Raw genomic sequence first — 24117 nt, forward strand, 5'->3', positions numbered from 1 at the left:
ACACCAGGTTATAGTCCAACAGGTTTAATAGGAAGTACACTAGCTTCCAATTAAACCTGTTGGACTATAATCTGGTGTTGTGTGATTTTTAACTTTGTACACCCCAGTCCAACACCGGCATCTCCAAGTCAATCTTGATTGGTAGTGTTTTGCGGTTCCTATGGCAACGGTTTGTGATTGACAAGTAGCTTGGGATATTTTGAAAGCTGACAGCCCAACCAGTCTCATCATCACAGGTTACTGTGACTGTGTGTACTGCAACAATGGAAACATTCACGGAGAACGCATTTATTTTGTTCGGCATATTTACTATCTGTAAAATTTTTCTACAAATAACGAAGTGCCTGAAGTATTTGATACTGACGAAATGGGTTGGAGTGCCGAATTCCTTCTTCCGATCTTTGGGCGAATGGGCAGGTAACTTTTTTAAGATTACACGGCGTTCTAATACAGTTGTGCTAATATAACGCAGAAAGGAATGCCCTACAAAGTTTTAAAACTTGCACATATCTTTGAAGGTGAAACTTTCGAAACACAAGAACCACTCACCATTGAAAGGATCAATTTGTTATAAAATTTGCAAACTTTTTTCTGTTAAATGTCTGCATTTCACTGGGACCGGGTGTTATGAGGGAAGTGGAGCACCACTGAATAGAAACTTTTGAGATTATGTCCGAGTGCTACTTCGAACGACACATTAAACTCTCGTCGATCTGGTAGCAATATCCCTTCCCCTGAGGGAAGAATGATTCCTAAAGGCTTCATTGAAGGAACAGGGTTTTTTTGGGGGGTGGGACGGGGTCTGATTTGAATTTCTTCCTTGAACAACTAAAAGCCGATGTTCTGGTTATTATAATAATTGTTGTTTGTAGAAGATTGCCGGACATCCTGATGTTGTGCAAAGTGGTCTGCAGCTTTATTCTTTTCTGATTCAGTGAATGCACAACTGATATAGATAACTCGCAACTAAAATTTTCGTACAATTCTTTGACGTTTCATAATATACAACAAGCTCTGAAAATGATAAACTAAAATAAACCTAATTCAATTCAGAGACTGCCATGCCTCAAAGACATCATACTCAGTCCTCAATGAAAGCTGCCTGACTTCTGGAATAAAATACAGCAAGCGCATATCCCAGGCTGCTATGAATCTGTTTCTCCAAATTTGTTCCTCCCCCCATAGGGTCACAGAGATGTCCAGCACAGTAGCAGACCATTCGATCCAACTCAACCATACCAACCAGATATTCTAAATTAATTTTGTTCCATTTGCCAGCATTTGGCCCGTATCTCTCTAAACCCATCCCAATCCTTTTTAAATATTGTATCTCTTCCAGCCTGCTTCTGACAGCTCTTTCCATACACGTACCATCCTCTGCATGAAAATATTTCCCCTTAGGTCCCTTCTAAATCTTTCCTTTCTCACCTTAAATCTATGACCTCTAGTTTTGAACTCCCTTACCTATTAACCCTATCCATGCCTCTCATGATTTTGTAAACTTTGATCAGGCCACCCCACAGTCTCCTATGCCCCAGGGAAAACAGCCTAAGCCTATTCAGCCTTTCCCTATAACTCAAACACTCCAAACCTGGCAATGGCCTTGGAAATCTTTTCTGAACCCTTTCAAGTTTCACAACGTTCATTCTATAGCAGGGAGACCAGAACAGAATGCAGTAAACCAATGTCCTGTACAGCCGCAACATGACCTCCAAATTCCTATACTCAATGCACTGACCAATAAAAATCAAGTTTCTAACCAATAAAGGCAAACATACAAAATGCCTTTTTCACTACTTTGTCTACCTGTAACTCGACTTTCAAGTACCTATGAACCTGAACCCCAAGGTCCCTTTGTATGATAACACACCCCAAGACTTTACCATTAAATGTATAAGTCATACCCTGACTGGCTGTACCAAAATGCATCACCTCATTACCTAAAATTAAGAGTTTGCTAAGTTCTGTCTTCTCTCTATCTCTCACTCTCTCTCTCTTTCTCTCTGTCTCATTTCCTCATTTGCTAGCGGTACTCTTGGCAGTTTCAAGGACTTTCTATTATTGCCCCACTATTGTCCTCCTCACAATCAGCAATGAAGCAATGGGGGGCGTTGGGGGGGGGGGGGGCGTCAGTCTAGAAAGGACTTCATAGTTGGTAGCAAACCATACTAATCAAAGCACTGCTATTATGTAACCTTTCAGGATCAGTGACGATTTGCTTCATATCTGTTTGATGGATTCTGAACTGATGGGAAGTCTAATGTGGGATATATAGACTTTGTGGGGCAGGTGGTACCTAAAGGTTTGGCAAGATGGGTTTCTTGGAGGTGTGTATGCTCCACATTGAACCTGTGTAATTTCTTGATGAGGCCTCTTGATATGTTAAGTGCTTTATTTAATGAGCCTTTTCCATTTTGGTCACTCATGAGTCAAAGGCTCCCACAAGTTGGCAAAAATATTTGATATATTCAAGCATCTTTAGATAACATCTCTCAAGCATTTTTGCGATCCTTCCATGTGTTTCCTGATGCAACTGAATTCCAATTAGAGCAGTTGTTTCTGGAATTTGGTGCCTGGCATGCACATGGACAACATATCCTATTCAGTATTCTTATTTTCAGTGATTAATGTCCCGATATTGGGCAAGTTAGCTTTTGAGATGGTGATGCTGTTGAACCACCTCTGTGCCACAGGATTTGCTATTGTTCACCCCCATGCACAATGATGTATTCGCTATAGTTGCGAAAGCAGTGCTCAGCAAGCAGATCACCCATCCTCTTTGACTCATACAGAAAACAGGAGGGTTGTTAACATTATTCTGCACTAACTTTGTTAATTTGTCCTTTGAAGTCACTTAAGACTGCCATGATTTTTCTGTTCCTGCATCCATTTTTAAAATTGTTCTAAATAATTTATATTACCACCTTTATTATTCTTCATGCTTCTCTGCATTAAATTTAAAATGCTAGGAATCTGCCCATTTGCATATGAACGTAGGAGGTCTAATTAGTAAGTTTGTAGATGACGCCAAAATTGGAGCTGCAGTGCACAGTGAAGAAGGTTACCTCAGAGTACAATGGGACCTTGATCAGGCAGGCTAATGGGCTGAGTGGCAGATGGAGTTTAATTTAGATAAATGCAAGGTGCTGCATTTTGGTTTGACTTTCTCCTCCTGAAGATGACTATATTCCTAGCCATTTACTAAATTTCAAATTGCATGACACCCTGAACTTGACCATAATTCTAAAATATATCAAAGGTATACAAGATTTTAAGCTACATAAATGTAAACATGGGGGTGTGGAAGTTGATCATCTGGCACACCTTCCAAGTATGATATTGATGTTCAAGACACAGTACATTGATGAAGAATGCCAAAAATGCTGCATACTGTCTGAAGGAATGGTGAAGGACTGGGTAGAAGTGGGACTACATATTAAAATGTCTTCTCCTCACCCTCCCACCCCAAACCGACAGAAAGCACTGGTTGTTATTTGGCATTATCGTTAGTCATGGGTATGGTACTGGAAGACTGGAGAGTAGCAAGTAGAGTCATAGAGATGCACAACATGGAAATAAACCCGTTGATCCAACTCATTCATGCCAACAAGATATCCTAACCTAATCAAGTCCCATTTGCCAGCACTTGGCCCATATCCCTCTAAACCCTTTCTGTTCATATACCCATCCTGATGCCTTTTAAATGCTGTAGTTGTATTAGCCACCACCACTTTCTCTGGTAGCTTATTCCACACACGCACCAATCTTTGCGTGAAAACGTTGCCCGTTCGGTCCCTTTTATATCTTTTCCCTTTCACCTAAACCAATGCCCTCTAGTTATGGACTCCCCCACCCCAGATAAAAGACCTTGTCTATTTATCCTATCCATGTCCTTCATGATTTCATAAACCTCTCTAAGGTTACCATTCAGCCTTTGACAATCTAGAGAAAACAGCACAAGTCTATTCAACCTCTCCTGCAACGTCCTTGTAAATCTTTGCTGAACCCTTTCAAGTTTCACAACATCCTTCCAAAAGGAAGGAGACCAGAATTACATGCAGTATTCCCACAGTGGCCTAACTAATGTCCTGTACAGCCTCAACATGACCTCCCAACTCCTATACTCAATACTCTGACCAATAAAGGAAAGCATACCAAACACCTTCTTCACTATCCTATCTAACTGCGACTCTACTTTCAGGGAACTAAGCAACTGCACTCCTAGGTCTTTTTGTTCACCAACACTCCATAGGACCTTACCATTAAGTGTATAAGTGCTGCGAAGATTTGCTTTTCCAAAATACAGCATTTATCTAAATTAAACTCCATTTCCCGCTCAGCCCTTTGGCCCAGCTGATCAAGATCCCATTGTACTGAGGTAACCTTCTTCACTGTGCACTGCACCTCCAATTTTGGTGTCATCTGCAAACTTACTAATTAGACCTATTACGTTCACATCCAGATCATTTGTATAAATGGTGAAGAGCAGTGGATGCAGCACCAATCCTTGTGACATACCACTGGTCACAGGCCTCCAGTCTGAAAAGTAACCCTCCACTACCACCCTCCGTCTTCTACCTTTGAGCCAGTTTTGTATCCAAATGGCTAGTTCTCCCTGTATTCCATGAGATCTAACCTTGCCAACCAGTCTCCCATGGGGAACCTTGTCAAACACCTTACTAAATTACATATAGATCATGTCCACCACTCTGCTCTCATCAATCTTCTTTGTTACTTCTTCAAAAAACTCAATCAAGTTCATATTTAAGGCTTCTCAATTTCCAGCCATCCCTTTACCTGCAAACATCAGCTTTTGAAAGTTCTTGCCTAATACCGTCAAAATTAGCCTCCCTCCAATTTAGAACTTGAACTTTTAGATCCAGTCTATCCTTTTCCATCATTATTTTAAAACTAATAGAATTATAGTTGCTGGCCCCAAAGATGCCTCAGTCACCTGCCCTGCCTTATTTCCCAAGAGTAGTTCAAGTTTTGCACCTTCTCTAGTAGGTACATCCACATATTGAATCAGAAATTTTTCTTGTATACAGTTTTAAAAATCCACTCCATCTAAACCCTTCCCATAATGACAGTCCTAGTCTATGTTTGGCAAGTTAAAACCCACTACCATAACCACCCTATTGTTCTTACAGATAACTGAAATCTCCTTACAAATTTGTTTATCAATTTCCAGCTGACTATTAAGGAGTCTATAATACAATCCCAATTAGGTGATCATCACTTTCTTATTTCTCAGTTCCACCCAAGTAGCTTCCCTGAATATATTCCCAGGATTATCCACTTTAAGTACTGCAGTACTACTGTCCCTTATCAAAAATGGCACTCCCACTCCTCTCCTGGCCTCCTTTCTGTCTTTCCTGTAGCACTTGTATCCTGGAACATTACGTTGCCAGCCCTCTCCATCCCTGGGCCATGTTTCTGTAATTGATATGATATCCCAGTCCCATGTTCCTAACCATGCCCTGTTCGGCCTCTTGCATTGACGTAAATGCAGTTTAATTTATCAGTCGTATGTTGTTCTCTGCTTTGTTCCTGTGTGCCCTGACTGTTTGACTCACTCCCTTTCCAAATGCATCAGTCTCAGATTGATCTCTTTCCTCACTATCTCCCTGGTTCCCATGCCCCCACCTTACTAGTTTAAATCCTCCCAAGCAGCTCTGGCAAATCTCCCTGCCAGTTTATTAGTCTCCTTCCAATTCAAATGCAATCTGTCCTTCTTAAACATATCACTTCTACCCCAGAAGAGATTCCAATGAACCCTCCTCCCCTGCACCAGCTCTTGAGCCATGCATTCATCTGCTCTATCCTTCCATTCCTGCCCTCACTAGGTCGTAGCACTGGGAGTAATCCAGATATCACTACCCTCGAGGACTTCTTTTTAAATTCCTGCCTAACTTTCTATATTCCCCCTTCTGAGTCTCATTCTTTTCCCTTCCTTTGTTATTGGTTCCAATGTATACAATGACCTCCTGCTGATCTGTCTCCCCTTTGAGAAATTTCTGCACCCTCTCTGAGATATCCTTGATCCTGGCACCAGGAAGGCAACACACCATTCTGACTTTTCATTGCTGGCCACAGAAACATCTTTCAGTGTCTCTGACTAGAGAGTTCCCTATCCCAATCCATCACTAGGAACCCAGTGAACCCCTCGTTATATTAGAGCCAGCCTTGATACCAGAAACTTGGCTGTTCGTACTACTTTCCTCTGAGAGTCCATCACCCCCTACATTTTCCAAAACAGCATATTTGTTTGAAATGGGGATAGTCACATAAGACTCCTGCACTACTTGCCTATCCCTCCTATCTTTCCTGGAGGTAAACCATCTATCTGACTGTATCTGTGGCTTTTGTCCCTTTCGCTGTCATCCATTTCTTCTAACTGTCACTCTAACTGATCCATGAAATATGATAAGATTCACAACCAAAGACACTTCCTGCAGACATAATAATCAGTAACATGGAAACTCTTCCTAAACTCCCACAGCTGACAAGAAGAGAATATCACTCCACTAAACTTTGCTCCTTCACTATCAACAGCTCTAGAAAATAGCACCATCTTTTTGCTCTAAAACAAATCACTGCTCCAGGCTAACTTAGTACTTATGGTTTATATTTTTAAAATCTAAGCAAGAGACAGATTTCAATAAAACGTATGATCAAGAAATAACTCATTCTACTCATTACTGTACAGCAAGGTTACACATTAAAAAACTATGCACTTATCTAGTCCTATGCTGTGAGTTCTCCCATACAAGTTCCTCCAAGGTCAGCTATGAATTTTGCTGTGTGTTAATTTTTCCCAGATGCACTCCAATGTCCAGAGATACATGAATCCATGCAGCAAAGGAAGAAACTATGAAGAATCACTGCTGTGTCAGTTAACAGTGTAGGTTTCTTTCTCTCTCTCCCCCACTTAGCATGTGGTTGCTGCCTTTTGTCTGTCTTTCTCCCTTTTAAAAATCCCTTTTTCCCCCAAAGTTCCAAAACAATGCAACAGCCTATAAAACAGTATTTGCTGCTCCTGATATTCAAGGAAATCACCTCCAACACCTAAAATACCTCAAAAAAAAGAGCAGCTCTTACAGCCACAATTTTTTCTCAATCTCCATCTTGGATTACACCTTATTCAAGAAGGGCAGCAAAGAAAAGCCTGGGAACTATAGACCAGTAAGCTTACATCTGTGGTGGGTAAGTTACTATAGAAGATTCTGAGAGATAAAATACACATGCATTTTGAAAGACATGGTTGGATTAGAATAGTCAGCGTGGCTTTGTGCGTGGGAGATCATGCCTCACAAATTTGCCAGAGTTCTTTGGTGAAGTGACCAGACAGGGCAGCAGACCTAGTCTATATGGATTTCAGTAAGGCCTTTGATAAGGTTCCATATGGCAGCCTGCTCTGGAATGTTAGATTGCATGGAATCCAGGGGGAGCTGGCAAATTGGATACACAATTGGCTTGATGGTAGGAAGCAGAGGGTAACAGTGGAAGGATGCTTGTCAGACTGGAGGCCTGTGACTCGAGTGCCTCAGGGGTCAGTGCTGGTCCCATTACTGTTTGCCATCTATATCAGTGATTTGGATGAGAATGTGCAAGGCATGATCATTAACTTTGCAAATGACACTAAAATAGGGGATACCATGGATGGTGAGGAAGGTTATCAGAAATTGGAGTAGGACCTTGAGCTGAGAAATGGAAAATGGAGTTCAATATAGGGTGTGAGGTCTTGCACATTGGAAAGTCAAGTCAAGGTAGGAGTTTCATGATGAATGGTAGGGCCTTAAGGAATGTAATGGAACAGAAGGACCTTGGAGTTCAGGTGCACAGTTCTCTGAAAGTGAAGTCACAGGTAGACAGGGCAGTGAAGAAGGCTTTTGGCACACTGGCCTTCAGTCAGGCACTGAGTATAGAACTTGAGAAGTTGTATTGCACTTGTGCAGGATGTTGGTGAGGCCGCAATTGTTGCAAATGTTGGATAACTTTGTCCCACTGAGACAGGCAAGGATTGGTAAAATGAAGGTGGTGCCTTGGATGACACCTTGCTATATGAACGATGTTACTAAACTGGAAAGAGTGCAAAAGAAATTTACAACAATGTTGCCAGGTCTCAAGGGTCTGAGATATAGGGAGGAGATCTAAGGAGATTTCAGGGAATTAGCTTGGAAGCTAATAAGCAGGACAAACAGCATAATAATCTCAGGATTACTACTGGTGACATTTGCTAATGAGGTGAGGAACAGAGAGTGAGTGCAGCTAAACACCTGGCTACAAGGCTGCTGCAGCAGGGAGGGCTTCAGATATGACGATCACTGGGGTACCTTTTGGGGAAGGTGGGACCTGTACATGAAGGATGGGTTGCACTTTAATTGGAGGGCACTAATGTCCTGCCTGGAGATTTGCTAGAACACTTCGGGAAGGTTGAAACTAGTTTGACAGACGGTTTGGAATCAGAACTACAGATCAGAGGAGAGGGTAGTTGTTAAATGGACAGAAACAAAATGCAGAGAGTGTGTCAGGAAGGATACACAATTGATAGGGCAAAATGGTGGGTTAAAGTGTCTGTTTCAATGCAAGGAGTGTCAGGAATAAGAGTGATGAGCTTGGAGCATGGATCAGTACTTGGAATTACGATGTTGTGGCCATAACGAGACATGGATTTCACAGAGGCAGGAATGGTTGCTGGGTGTTCCAGGGTTTAGATTTTTTAATCTAAAGGTGGGGGGCTGGAGCTAAAAGAGGAGGGAGAGTAGCATTGTTAATTAGAGAGTCCAGTACAGCTGCGGAAAAGGAGGTTGTTGAGGAGGGTTTGTCTACTGAGTCAGTATGGGTGGAAGTCAGTTTCAGGAACGGAGCAGTCACTTTATTGGGTGTTTTCTATAGATCTCCCCAATAGCAGCAGAGAGATGGAAGAACAGATTGAACAGCAGATCTTGGAAAGGTGCAGAATGTAACAGAGTTAGTTGTTATGGGTGGCTTCAACTTCCTCAATATTGATTGGAACCTCCTTAGTACAGATGGTCTGGATGAAGCTGATTTTGTCAGGTGTGTCCAGGAAGGATTCCTGACTCAATAGGTTGATTGGGGGGAGGCCATATTTGAATTGGTGCTAGGCAACTAGCCAGGCCAGGTGTCAGATCTCTTGGAGAGAGAGCATTTTGATGACAGTGACAACAACTGCCTCATTTTCACATTGCCTTGGAGAGGGATAGGGACAAACAGTATGGGAAGGTATTTAATTGAGGGAAAGGAAATTATACTGCTCTTGGACTGGAGCTGTGGAGTATAAATTGGGAAAAATTGTTCTACGAGAAATGCACAACAAAAATGTGGAGGCTGTTTAAGGAGCAGTTGTTGCAAGTGCTGGATAACTTTGTCCCACTGAGACAGGCAAGGATTGGTAAGGTGAAGGAGCCTTGGATGACAGAAGAAGAGGGGCTTCTAGTCAAGAGCAAGAAAAAAGTGCACTTAAGGTTGAGGAAGCAATGATCTGGTACAGCTTTAGAGGATTACAAAGTAGCTAGGAAATAACTCAAAAATGGACTGAGGAGGGCTAAGAGGAGGCATTAAAAAACCTTGGTGGGAAGGATTAGAGAAAAACCAAAGGCATTCTACATGTAAATGAGGAATAAGAGAATGATCAGAGAGAGGGTAGGGTCGATCAGGGATAGTGAAGGGAACTTGTGCCTAGAGTCTGAAGAGGTATGGGAGGCTCTAATGAGCTTTTTGCTTCAGTATTCACTAGAGAGAGGCTACTTGTTGATAGTGAGAATACTGTGGACCAGGTTAATAGGCTTGAACAGATTGATATTAAAAAAGTGGATGTGTTAGAAATTCTGGGAAGCATCAAAATAGATAGGTCCCCAGGTCTGGATCAGATATACTCAAGGTTACTATGGGACGTGAGGAATGAGATTGCTGGGCATCTGGCAATGATCTTTGCATCTTCACTCTCTCTGGGGGTAGTACTGGATGATTGGAGGGAGGCAAATGTTGTTCCTCTGTTCAAGAAAGGGAATAGGGAAATCCCTGGGAATTATAGACGAGTCAGTCTTACGTCTGTAGTAAGCAAGATACTGAAAAGGATTCTGAAAGATAGGATTTATGACTATTTGGAAAAACATAGCTTGATTAAAGATAGTCAGCATGGCTTTGTGAGGGGCAGATCATGCCCCACAAGCCTTATTGAGCTCCTTTGAGGATGTGACAAGACAAGTTGATGAAAGTCGAGCAGTGGATGTGGTGTATATGGATTTCAGTAAGGCATTTGGTAAGTTTCCCCACGTTAGGCTCATTCAGAAAGTTAGGAAGTATTGGATACAAGGAAATTTGACTGCCTGGATACAGAATTGGCTGGCCGAAAGAAGACAGCGAGTGGTATTGGATTGAAAGTATTCCTCCTTGAGGTTGGTGACCAGTGTTGTCCCACAGGGATCTGTTCTTGGGTGTCTGCTTTTTGTCATTTTTATAAATGACTTGGATGAAGAAGTGGAAGGGTGGGTTAGTAAGTTTGCTGTTGATACAAAGGTCGGTGGCATTGTAGATAGCGTTGAGGGCTGTTCAGGCTACAAGAAGATGTTGACAGGATGCAGAGCTGGGTTGAGAAATGGCATATGAGCTCAACCTGGATAAATGTGAAGTGATTCATTTTGAAAGGACAAATTTGAATGCTGAATACAGGATTAAAGACAGGATTCTTGGCAGTGTGGAGGAACAGTGGGATCTTGGTGTCCACGTACATAGATCCCACAAAGTTGCCACCCAAGTTGATAGGGTTGTTAAGAGGTCATATGGTGTTTTAGGTTTTTAACAGGGGGATTGAGGTTAAGAGCTGTGTGGTTATGCTGCAGTTCTATCATACCCTGGTTAGATTTGATTTGGAATATTGTGTCCAGTTCTGGTCACCTTATTATTGGAAGATGTAGTTGCTTTAGAAAGGGTGCAGAAGAGATATACCAGGATACTGCCTGGATTGGAGGGCTCGTCTTATGAGGAGAGGTTGAGTGAGCTAGGGCTTTTCACATTGGAGACAAGAAGGAAGAGAGGTGACTTGATAGAGATGTATAAGGTAATGAGCAGCATAGATATAGTAGATAGTCAGAGACGATTCCGCAGGGTAGAAATGGCTGTCATGAGGGATCATAATTTTAAGGTGATTGGAAGAAGGTATAGGGAAGATGTCAGAGGTATGTTCTTTATACAGTGAGTGGTGGGTGCGTGGGATGCATTGCCAGTGTGGTTGTAGAGTCAAAGACATTAGAGACAGTTAAGTGACTGCTGGACAAGCACATGGACAGCAGTAAATTGAAGAGTGTGTAAGTTAGGTTGATCTTAGATTAAGATCAATGCTTGGCACAACATTGTGGGCTGAAGAGCCTGTACTGTGCTGTACTGTTCTATGTTCTAAGCTAGGACTTTTTTTCTTTCAAGCATAAGAGACTGAGGGGTGATTTATAAAAGTGTGTAAGATCATGAGAAGCATGGACAGGGTGAACGCACTCAGTTTTTTTCCCAGGGTTGGGGAATTGAGGACTACAGGCATCAGTTTAAGGTTAGAGGGGAAAGAATATAAGGGAACCTGAGAGTGGCATGCATATGGAATGCAGCTGCCTGTGGAAGTGGTTGAGATGGTTACACTAACAACATTTAAAAGGCATTTGGACAAATATATGGATAGGAAAAGTTTAGAAGGATATGGGCCAAGTGCAGGGAAATGGGGTTAGTGTGGATGGACATTTTGGTTGTCATGGATCTGTTTGGACCAAAGGGGCTGTCTCCATGCTGTAGGAGTCTATGACTCTATGATACTGGTTAGTGCCAGCTAAAAAGGGGAAGGCTTTGAGGAGGTTTGATAGAGATGATCTATACCATCCAACTTTTGAGAGGGTAAATACAGAGAAACTGTTTCCAGTCTTAGAAAGGTTGATATACAGAAACATAATTTTGAGGTAATTGATAACAGAAACATTCCCTTGTCTTTCCAATTAAGAACCCACCAGTGGGACTAGGAAAACCATAAATACATCTGGTAACAACAACAGTGGGAGATGGGTAACAACAGAGCAAAGTAAAGGCAGATGGGAAAATACTACATCCTGAAGAAAAGCTTGTAATGTGGTTAGATGGACATGACAGTTAAATTACAGAAGTATTATTATGAAGCATGAGATGGCATAACTGCAGGAATGAAAATATGAGAGCTAAAGTATGTGAATAGTTAAAGCATGATAAGTAAGTGGAGTATGTACCGTAGAACATTGGCTGAGCAACTTGTTTGAACAGAAATCTGGTGAACTGAGGTGTACAGGAAGATTCTTCTCATTTTCCTTCTGTTCCTTCACTCCCTCCTCATTTTGCAGGTCTTGTCTTGTTCTTCCTCTCCTGATACCTTGTTCTGTATTGCCCATACCTTTAAAAACATCTCTGTCAGCAATTATAGCAACCAATCCCTGTGATTTCAACCTCTGTCCCAATTCATCATGCTCATTTTCCTGAATGGACTGCCCTCCTGTCCTTCTTTAATTTTTCTCTTCTCAGTCCATGGTGTAACCAACCATTTTGCATGGCGTCACTACTCATATTCTGTCAATCACAGATAAGGCCGTCTAAACTCAATCCCTTGCAATTTTCATCACATACATCCTCCTTCCCACTTTCAGTCCTTCTTAATTCTATTTCATCTAAAATTTCCTCTATTTCACCCACAATTGTGCTTTCAAATCTTGACTGTCCAGCAGTTCAGCCCTGTCTTGACCAACATTTCTACAGTTATTAATTGACTCGACTATACCTTCGTTTTCACTGTTACTCAATCTCACCTTGATAGGACCCACATATCATGTAGTGGATAATTAGTTTAATCATCATTCATCACTATCTGACTAGACAATAATGCATTATAAATTCCTGCTCTCTATTCTGAGATCACCCTAGAATGTAAAAATAACCGCAGGTTTCTGTGCTGAACTAAAATCCATATTGTTAAACTGCTATCACTTGTCTTCTACTGCTGTTACCTCCAACAGATGTAAGAATCATGGATTGCTTTCGCTCACTCTGCTACCTATCCTCCTTCTCTGAGCACCAGGGGCCAAATTTTTCCAAAGGTTCAAGCTTTCCTTAGCCCTGAAACCCCACCTTTGCTAGTTTCTCTCCTATCTCCCTTCATCACTTCTCTGATCTCAAATTGCTCTTGGGACCCATCACCTATTCCCTTGGCCCTATTCCCATAAAACAACTGACCGTCTCACTTCTTGGTTCTTCTGTTATTTGAAGATGATCTCACCCTTCTCAGGTATTGCCCCACTCCTACAAATAAATGCCTGCTGTCCAATATTTCTTTGCTCTTAAATACATAAATTTTTTTCCCAGCACCTCTCCAATCAGGTTTCCATCCTTGTAACAATAGAAAAGCCACTTTTATCAGAGTCATAACAATGTCCTATGTAACTGAGAAAAGTAAATATTCTCACATCAATCTGTTTTTTCTAAAAATAAATTGGGTAGAATCTGGGAATTGCTGTCAAGGCCAGCGTTTGTTGCTCATCTGTCTTTGCGTATGAACAGATAAGCTCTTAGACTATTTCAAATGTCAGTTAGCAGCCAACTACATTGCTCTGTGTCTTGAGTCACATACAGGCCCAATCAGGTAAGGATAGAAGATTTTCTTTCCTCATGGAGCTACTTATTGCCTTTCATATGATTGGCCACACATCTTCCTATTCCAACATTTTGCCTTCCTACACCAACACTTTTCCATTACCATCCAAATGGATCAGCCTATACTCATTGATTGTATTCTTGTCTATCCAGTTGAAACTGCAGTGGGTTTTCTGAAAGACTGCATCTCTGACAATGCAATACTCCCTCTGACTGCATATAGATCTATTTCATTGCCTGCAGGTGTTTTTATTTGTTACTGTCTGGTGAGAACAGTGAACTGTACCGCACAGGAGTGGGCCCTTCGGCCACATGTTGTGCCAAACATGACGCCAAATTAAACTAATCTCTTCTGTCTGCCATTAGTTCATATCCTTCCATTCCTTGCATATTTATGTGATTATCCAGACATCTCTTAAATACCCCTATCGTATCTGCCTCCACCACCACCCCTGACAGAGCATTCCAGACTTGTACCACTCTGTGTAAAAAAACCTTGCTCCTTGTGTCTCCTTTTAACTTTTACCCTCTCACCCTAAATGAATGTCCCTTAGTGTTAGACATTTCAACTCTGGGAAAAATACTCTGAACATCTATCCCAGCTATACATCTCATAATTTTATAAACTTCTTTCAAATCTCCCCTCAGCCTCCACCGCTCCAGAGAAAACAACCCAAAGTCTTCTAGTTTCTCCTTATAACTTATACCCTCTAACCCGGGCAGAATCCTGGTAAACCTCTTCTGCACCCTCTCCAAAGCCTCCACATCCTTTCTGTAATATTGCAATCAGAACTGAATGCAATACTCTAAATGTGGCCTAACCAAAGTCTTATAAATCTGCAACAAGATATCCTGACACTTATACTCAATTCCCTGACAAATAAAGGCAAACATGCCATATGTCTTCTTTCCCACCCTAACTATTTGCATGGCCACCTTCAGGGAGCTATGGACTTAAATCCCAAGATCCCTCTGTACATAATCCTGCCATTAATTGTATGGTTTTCTTTAACAATTGATCTCCCAAAATGCAGCACCTTACACTTACTCAGATTAAAGTCCATCTGCCATTTCTCTGCCCATATCTGCAACTGATGTATATCCCACTACATCCTTTGACAATCTACTACTCTGTCCACAACCCCAACCATCTTTGTATCATCTGCAAACTTACTAACCCACCTATCTTCATTTTCATCCAAGTCATAGAGTCATAGAGATGTACAGCATGGATACAGACCCTTCGGTCCAACCCGTCCATGCCGACCAGATATCCCAACCCAATCAAGTCCCACCAGCCAGCACCCGGCCCATATCCTTCCAAACCCTTCCTATTCATATACCTATCCAAATGCCTCTTAAATGTTGCAATTGTACCAGCCTCCACCACATTCTCTGGCAGCTCATTCCATACACGTACCACCCTCTGTGTGAAAAAGTTGTCCTTAGGTCTCTTTTATATCTTTCCCCTCTCACCCTAAACCTACGCCCTCTAGTTCTGGACTCCCCCACCCCAGGGAAAAGACATTGTATATTAATCCTATCCATGCCCCTCATAATTTTGTAAACCTCTATAAGGTCACCCCTCAGCCTCCAACGCTCCAGGGAAAACAGCCCCAGCCTGTTCAGCCTCTCCCTGTAGCTCCAACCCTGGCAACATCCTTGTAAATCTTTTCTGAACCCTTTCAAGTTTCACAATATCTTTCCGATAGGAAGGAGACCAGAATTGCACGCAGTATTCCAACAGTGGCTTAATCAATGTCCTGTACAGCTGCAACATGACCTCCCAACTCCTGTATTCAATACTCTGACCAATAAAGGAAAGCATACCTGCGACTCCAATTTCAAGGAGCTATGAACCTGCACTCCAAGGTCTCTTTGTTCAGCAACACTCCCTAGGACCTTACCATTAAGTGTATAAGTGCTGCTAAAACATCGTATTTATCTGAATTAAACTCCATCTGCCACTTCTCAGCCCATTGGCCCATCTGGTCCAGATCCTGTTGTAATCTGAGGTAACCCTCTTCGCTGTCCACTACACCTCCAATTTTGGTGTCATCTGCAAACTTACTAACTATACCTCTTATGCTCACATCCAAATAATTTATGTAAATGACAAAAAGTAGAGGACTCGGCACCGATCCTTGTGGCACTCCACTGGTTACAGGCCTCCAGTCTGAAAAACAACCCTCCACCACCACCCTCTGTCCACTACCTTTGAGCCAGTTCTGTAATCCAAATGGCTAGTTCTCCCTGTATTCCATGAGATCTAACCTTGCTAATCAGTCTCCCATGGGGAACCATGTCGAACGCTTTACTGAAGTCCATATAGATCACATCTACTGCTCTGCCCTCATCAATCTTCTTTGCAACTTCTTCAAAAACTGGGGGACTGGGGGCATTCTAGTGAAGTTTGCCGATGATACAAAGTTAGGTGGACAGGCAGGTAGTACTGAGGAAGTGGGGAGGCTGCAGAAGGATCTAGATAGTTTGGAAGAGTGGTCCAGGAAATGGCTGATGGAATTCAATGTGAGCAAATGTGAGGTATTGCACTTTGGAAAAAAGAATACAAGCATGGACTACTTTCTAAACGGTGAGAAAATTTGTAAAGCTAAAGTACAAAGGGATCTGGGAGTGCTAGTTGAGGATTCTCTAAAGGCAAACATGCAGGTTGAGTCCGTGATTAAGAAAGCGAATGCAATGTTGTCAATTATCTCAAGAGGGTTGGAATATAAAAGCACCGTTGTGCTATGGAGACTTTATAAAGCTCTGGTTAGGCCCCATTTGGAGTACAGTGTCCAGTTTTGGTCCCCACACCTCAGGAAGGACATACTGGCACTGGAGCGTGTCCAGCAGAGATTCACATGGATGATCCCTGGAATGGTAGGTCTAACATATGAGGAACGGCTGAGGATCCTGGGATTGTATTCCTTGGAGTTTAGAAGATTAAGGGAGATCTAATAGAAACTTACAAGATAATACATGGCTTGGAGAGGGTGGATGCTAGGAAATTGTTTCCGTTAGGCGAGGAGACTAGGACCCGTGGACACAGCCTTAGAATTAGAGGGGGTAAATTCAGAACAGAAATGCGGAGACATTTCTTCAGCCAGAGAGTGGTGGGCCTGTGGAATTCATTGCTGCAGAGTGCAGTGGAGGCTGGGACACCAAATGTCTTCAAGGCAGAAATTGATAAATTCTTGATGTCACAAGGAATTAAGGGCTACGGGGAGAATGCGGGTAAGTGGAGTTGAAATGCCCATCAGCCATGATTGAATGGCGGAGTGGACTCGATGGGCCGAATGGCCTTACTTCCGCTCCTATGTCTTATGGTCTTATGGTCTAAAAAACTCAATCAAGTTTGTGAGATATGATTTCCCACACACAAAGCCATGTTGACTATTCTGAATCAGTTCTTGCCTTTCCAAATACATGTACATCCTGTCACTCAGGATTCCCTGCAACAACTTGCCCACCATCGAGGTCAGGCTCACCGGTTTATAGTTCTCTGGCGTGTCTTTACCGCCCTTCTTAAACAGTGGCACCACGTTTGCCAACCTCCAGTCTTCTGGCACCTCACCTGTGACTATCGATGAAACAAATATCTCAGCAAGAGGCCCAGCAATCACTTCTCTAGCTTCCCACAGAGTTCTCGGGTGCACCTGATCAGGTTCTGGGGATTTCTCCACCTTTAACGTTTATCCACCTCAAGACATCCAGCACTTCCTCCTCTGTAATCTGGACATTTTGCAAGATGTCACCATCTATTTCCCTACAGTCTATATCTTCCATATCCTTTTCCACAGTAAATTTCATCATTTATAATTATCATAAACAGTAGAGATATCAGTACGGATCCCTACAGAACTTCTTAGTCAGGGACCTTCAGGTAGAAAACCAATCTTCCATCTCTATCTTCTATGGGAAAGCCAATTCTGAATCCACACAGCCAAGTTCCATGCATCTTAATTTTCTGGATGAGCCTATAATGCGAGACCTCGTGGAAAGCCTTACTAAAGTCCATGTAGATAACATCCACTGCTCTACCCTCATCGATCACCTTCGAAAAATTCAATCAAGTTAGTAAGACACAAAGCCATGTTGACTGTCCCTAATTAGGACATGCTTTTCCAAATGCATTTAAATCCCATCCCTAAGAATTCTCTCCACTATCTTTCCCTCCGCTGATGTGAGACTCACCAGTCTAGTTTCCTAGATCATCCCTATTTCTTTCTCGAACAGAGGAAAACATTAGCTACTCACCAGTGCTCCAGGACCTCTCCAGCAGCTAGCGAGGCTACAAACATCTTGGTTAACACCCCAGAAATCTCCTCTCTTGCCTCTTCCAAAACCTTGGGGTAGATAGCATCAGGGCCTGCAGACTTATCCACCTTAATGCTCTGCAAGAGATCCAACACCACTTCTTGCTTGATCTCAAATTGCCCGAGCATATTAGTATGCTCCACACAAGTCTCACTATCCTCCATATCCTTCTCCTGGGTGAATACTGATATTAATTGCTCATTTAGGATCTTGTCCATATCCTCTGCCTCCAAGCACAATTCCCTCCTTTATCCTTGAGTGGTCCTCCCTTTTTCCAAGTTATTCTCTTATTTTTAATGCATGTATAAAATGCCTTGGAATTATCTAATTGCCAAGGTCATTTCAAGGCCCTTTCTTGCTCTCCTAATTTCCTGCTTGAGTTCTTTACTGCTTTCTGTATATTCCCCATAGGCCCTGTCTGATTTTAGCTTCCTAAACCTTACATATGCTTCTTTTTTCCTTTTAACTAAATTCACAACCCCTTACCTTACCATCCTTCTCCTTCCTCATTACTGGAACATGCAGGTCCTGAAGTCTGATCAGCAGGTCTTCAAACAACTCCCACACATCAGATATGGACTTGCCTGATAACAGCTTCTCACAATGAACTTTCCCTAGCTCCTGCCTAAAACTGACATAGTTTGCCTTCCCCCAGTTTAATACCTTCCGTAAGTACTTATCCTTATTCATAGCTATCTTAACTTTTAAAGTGTTGTGATCACTATTTCAAAAAAGCTCTCCTACTGAAAGGTCAGTCATCTGGCCAGGCTCATTAGTCATTACAAGGTGCAGTATGGTCTCTCCTCTAGTTGGACTATCCACATTTTGTTTCAAGAAACCATCTTGGAAGCACTTAATAATTTCTGCCCCACCTAAGTCTCTTGAATTAAGGGAGTCCCAGTCAATACTGGCGAATTTAAAATCATCCACAATGATAACCTTGTTGTTATTGCATTTTTCTATAATCTGCCTACATATTTGTTTCTCAATGTCTCAGTTGATTCTGGGGGGCCTATAGTATAATCCTATCCTTGTGATTGCACCTATCTTATTTTTGAGCTCTATCTATATTGCCACAGTGGATGACCCCTTCAGTATGTCCTCCCTGAGTGCAGATGTGACATGCATCCTGATTAGAAATGCAACTCCTCCACTTCTTTTATCTTCCTACTTCGTCTAAAGCAACAAAATGCTGAAACATTGAGCAACCAGTCCTGTCCCTCTCTCAACCAAAGGAGCCAGTCTTGTCCCTCTCTCAACCAATTTTGGTGGTTCATTTAGCTGCTTGTTTGTATCCTGTTAGTGTTGAGGATTGTGCACTCACTCCAAACACCGGCTGAGCTGAGGAGAAATTTCTTCACCTAGAGACTAGTGCATCTGTGGAATTCTCTGCCACATAAAGTAGTCAAAATATTGAATGTTTTCAAGAAGGAGTTATATATCGTTGTTAGGACTAAAGGGATCAAAGGGTATTGAGGAGAAAGCAGGAACAGGGAACTGAGTTACATTGAATGGTGAAGCAGATTCAAAGGGCTGAATGGCTTTCTATCGTCTGTGTTTCTATGTTCCTTCTGGAACCTGTTCTGATCCCTAGCTCTTCTCCTGTTTTGCATTGACTAGTTGTTGAAACTTTATTGCTGGAACAGCACAGCAGGTCAGGCAGCATCCAGGGAACAGGAGATTCGACGTTTCGGGCACAGGCCCTTCTTCAGGAATGACTAGTTGACTAGTTGTTCCTAGCAGCAAAAACTAAAAATGCATGATAGTTTTCCCATATGTAGTGACAAACTCATTATTTCACCCTGCCATCCCTCAATTGTCCTAAACCTAACAACCTGTTTGACACCCGAAGCATGCTGGAAAGATATTTCCTCAACTAAATTTTGGGATGACTGACACTATAAATTTTTTTGTCTCCATTGCAAATGCCGTTCATGAGTACAAATATAATGTCACTAATCTCTAAACGCAATTTTATAAATTGAAAAGAAGTAAAACAGGTTTTGTAAGTACTGTATCCACTACACTGCTGGTGCAATTCTCAAAAGACCACTTCTAATACGGTACTCAGAACACTACTTATATAATATTCACACGTGTGTTCAACTTTTAAACTGGACCTGAAGATAGTTTCTTCATTTGATTACATTTGATCCTCAGCGTTCCAGAAAGGATATCCTAATCATGACTCTCAGGTGAGGAGTTTCAATGATAACCACTTCTGGTTTTATCTGGCTTTAACACTAAGACATTACTCTAACGACCTAACTCATGATATCCCCTTCGCAGGAGCACATTTTAGCACAGCCATCATATTCCAAGGTCTTCATGGTACTAACCCATTCCAGTGAAATTAAAAGTGTTTCTGTCTCGGCTATGTGCATTTACTGTAAGCTGCTGTGTCACACAAGCAGCTATGGAAACCAGTTTCATACAAGCAGCACTGTTTCTTACCTGCAGAAAAGATAGTTACTGATGACAGTAGATAATCATCCAGATTTCATATAAAGTTATAAAATTCAACATTTCTTACATGTAAAGGATAAAGGATTTTTTGCAAAATCCATCAACTCGTGATAATTTTAGTGCCTATAAAAGCCCTGAACAAAGGTATATTTGAGTTTCCAAAGTATGCTTACAATATGTTTCTTCTGGCATTGGAGATGCATGAATTTAAATTTCAATCTTTTAGAAAAATTGAGTTTAAATTCACTTTACAGTAAATTATCACAGAATTACATTTGTTTTTAGTCATCACCGGTGGAACAGATGGCATTGGAAAAGCATATGCAGATGAGGTGAGTTGTTGCCATTATCTTTTCTTATTGGATAAATTACAAGCCTTAGTTGCTTATTTTGGAAATTTGTTGTTTTCTAATTTTATTTGCATCAAAATTATAGACATGTATTGAAATGTTTCAATCCTTGGTATGTGCCCTCAATAAAATTCTTTCTCTGATACTTTTCTTGAAATCAAGAATGGGATGTAAGCTTCACTGGCTAGGCCAGCCATTATTGTCTGTCCTAATTACCCTGGGGAAGGTCATGATGAGCTGTCTTTTTGAATTTCTGCTTTCCCAGGAATATTAGGGAGGGGGTTACAGAAGTTTGACCCAGTGATACTGAAAGAATGATGATATATTTCCAAGTTAGTATGATGGTTTGTGGCTTGCAGGCGGCCTTATGAATGGTGATGCTCTCATGCATCTGCTGCTGTTGCCTTCTAGATGGCAGTGGTCATGTGTTTAGTAGATAGTATTGAAAGTGCCTTGTTGAGTTACTGCAGCATCTAGTAGTTGGTACATGCTCTGCGTCTCTGAATTGATGGTGAAGAGAATGAATATTTAAGGTGGTGAATAGGATGCTAGTCGGGGGACTGAATAGGGTCAAACTTCTTGAGTGCTGTTTCAGCTAAGTGTGATATTCTATCACACTTCTGTCTTATGCCTTGTAGATGGTGTGAAGTTGTTAGGGAGACAAGAGGTGAGTTATTGCTGCAAAATTCCTATGCTCTAAATTGCTCTTATCGACACAGTATTTATATGGCTTGGTTGCAGTTCAGTTTCTCACCAGTGGTAACTCTTGGTGTGTCACTAGTGGAAGAATTCAGGGTTGGTAGTGTCATTGTATTTCAAGGAATGATAGATTCTCTCTCGTTGAAGATGACCATTGCCTGGCACTTCTCTGGCCCAAATGTTACTTGCCACTTATCAGCCCAAACCTGAAATGTTATACAGGTCTTGCTGAATTTGGGCATGAATTGTTTCAGTATCTGAGGTATCGCCTATGAAATTGAACATTGTGCGATCATTCCCACTTCTGATCTTATGGTGAAGGGAAGGTCATTGATAAAGCAGCTGAAGATGGTTGGGCCTAGGATTCTATCCTGAGGAACTCCCGCAGAGGTGTCCTGGAGCTGAGGTGGTTGACATCCAATAACCATTGTCCTTCTTTCTAGGAATAACTTTAATGACTTGAGTAGTTCAATGCTTCCCATTGACTCCAATTTTGCTAGGGCTCCTTGATGCTATCCTCAGTCAAATGTGGCCTTGTTATTAAGGGAAACCACTCTCACCTCACCTTATGGTTGAAAGACTGGTCTTGTTTTTGAGTTTGGAAAGTATCATGAGAAAGAGACTAGATAGATTAGTAATAGACTAAATGCCTTGAAGATAGGCACACAAGATTATTTTAGGCCGGTGGTGTCATATTTTAAATTTATCATTCTTGCTCAGCAACCTCTACATGCACGTTCTGTATTTGTGTCAAAACTAAAACACCGATACTGAAAACTTGAACTCTGGTTTTGAGATCATACCTACTTGAACATATCATGAAGTGAATACAATGCTGACTTCTATTTTTTTCCCTCTGCCTAATTTAAATTGATTTGTTTTGTATTTTGTAAATCCCTATGGTAAGATGTAGTGGGTACTTGGCACCTTACTGTGAACACCAATATTTGGAATAGAAGTGAAATTTCTTTTCCTAGAGTACTAAGCCTAACTAACCACTATGCTGATTGCGCCAATGCATGTGTTCTTGTATGTTGCATCATGAAAGAATAAGTGCATCAAGGAGTTGACAATCACCATCAAGGGACTGATCACTTTTGCCAAGATTTTTCAGATCATATTTCTGGAAGAATCTCAGTCAACAAAACCAAAAGCAGTTTCAGGGCTCTGCAATATTACTGCATGTAACATATAGCAGAATGCTGATGCATGGAAACATTATCACAATTTGTTGATGGATGAAACTTGTCTACATCTCCTTGCAGGCAAGATTCAATGTTATCCTATTGGAAATGTCATGGCAGTGTTGTTCATGAGCTCCTTATGCATCATCATTGGATTAAAGCAGTCATCAAGTGTGAGGGCTGATGCTGAGCCAATTTGTGTGTAGAATTTCTTCCTGCTTCATTTTGGTCTATCAGTTCTCAGTCGCTTGCACTTGGCCTAGGCTAGAGCTTCAAATGCTAGAGGTGACTTTTCAGGCACAAAAAATGTTTTCATTTTGTTTCACTATTGTGACACTCCAATTTTATTGGTTCCTTCTCTTTAGGTTTCACCAGCTTGCAATATTCCCATCTCAGCACAAATTTACACTTAGGCCCATCCTGTAATAATTCAATTAATTTACGTCTGAACCGAGCACAAGCAGCAGTGACTTGGAAGGGTATGCATTTGTTTGTAAGCTTATAGAACAGTTTGGCAGGCAAAACTCAAACTTATTGTCTTTCAAAGTGCTAATGCTATCCACTGTTTCTTTACAGTTTGCCAAGCGTGGTCTAAATATTGTACTTATTAGCAGAACTAAGGAAAAGCTAATAAAAGTTGCAAATGAAATTGGTAAGATAGTTATTTCCTATTACTAATTATTGTTTGCTTTTTGTAGCTACATATCACAGTTGGGAATTTCTTTAGTACATTTTCATCATGACTTTGGAAGATTACCACAGACTCTGGATAAATCAAAAAGGTGAAAATAGCAGATTACGTAGGATTTATGGCAATGAAACTGCCCATTCAACCCAGTCAGTCCTTGTCAGTGTTTATTCTCTGCTAGACCCTCCTCCCATGTTTCCTCAGCTAAATCTCGCATCAAAAATCTCTGTTCCATTGGTTAACACTGCTACCTCACAGCACCAGGTACTCAGATTCACCTCCAGCTTCGGGCAACTGTCTGTGTGGAACTTGCACATTCGCCCTGTGTCTGCATGGGTTTCCTCCAGGTTTTCTGGTTTCCTCCCACAGCCCAAAGATGTGCAAGTTAAATGGATTAGCTATGCTAAATTGCCCAAAGTGTCCAGGGATGTGTAGGTTTGACAGATTAGCCACAGGAAATGCAGGGTTACAAGGAAATGGTGGGAGGGTGGGTCTGGGTGGGATGCACTTAAGAGAATTGGTGTGGACTTGTTGGACCAAACGGCCTGTTTCCACATTGTAGGGATTCTACGATTCATTCTTCTTCAAACGCTTGTCTACCTTTTCTTAATCGTATTTATACAGCTTTCTTCAATTACTCCCTCTGGTACTGAGTTTCAAATTTTTACTAATCTTTGGAAGCAGAAGTTTTGCATGAATTCCCTGCTGGATTTCTTCAAGACTGTATTATATTAAT

The 24117-nt window shown here is 41.5% G+C and overlaps 1 protein-coding gene across 2 annotated transcripts in view; it reads left to right on the plus strand.

Annotated features, from left to right (window-relative positions):
* The first annotated feature begins 231 nt into the window (after positions 1–231).
* The window catches only part of hsd17b3 (hydroxysteroid (17-beta) dehydrogenase 3), an 83635-nt gene continuing 59749 nt past the window's right edge, over positions 232–24117 (plus strand). For both annotated transcript variants that reach the window (XM_043713512.2, XM_043713519.2), the window contains exons 1-3: positions 232–417; positions 20746–20792; positions 23270–23345. In XM_043713512.2, the coding sequence (XP_043569447.1) occupies positions 264–417; positions 20746–20792; positions 23270–23345 (277 nt within the window). In that variant the 5' untranslated portion in view covers positions 232–263. The remainder of the gene's footprint in view (positions 418–20745; positions 20793–23269; positions 23346–24117) is intronic.

Source organism: Chiloscyllium plagiosum, unplaced genomic scaffold (genome assembly GCF_037043375.1).
Source record: "Chiloscyllium plagiosum isolate Xiang-an unplaced genomic scaffold, Cpla_swu_hap1 HiC_scaffold_2, whole genome shotgun sequence".
NCBI classification, from domain to species: Eukaryota; Metazoa; Chordata; class Chondrichthyes; order Orectolobiformes; family Hemiscylliidae; genus Chiloscyllium; species Chiloscyllium plagiosum.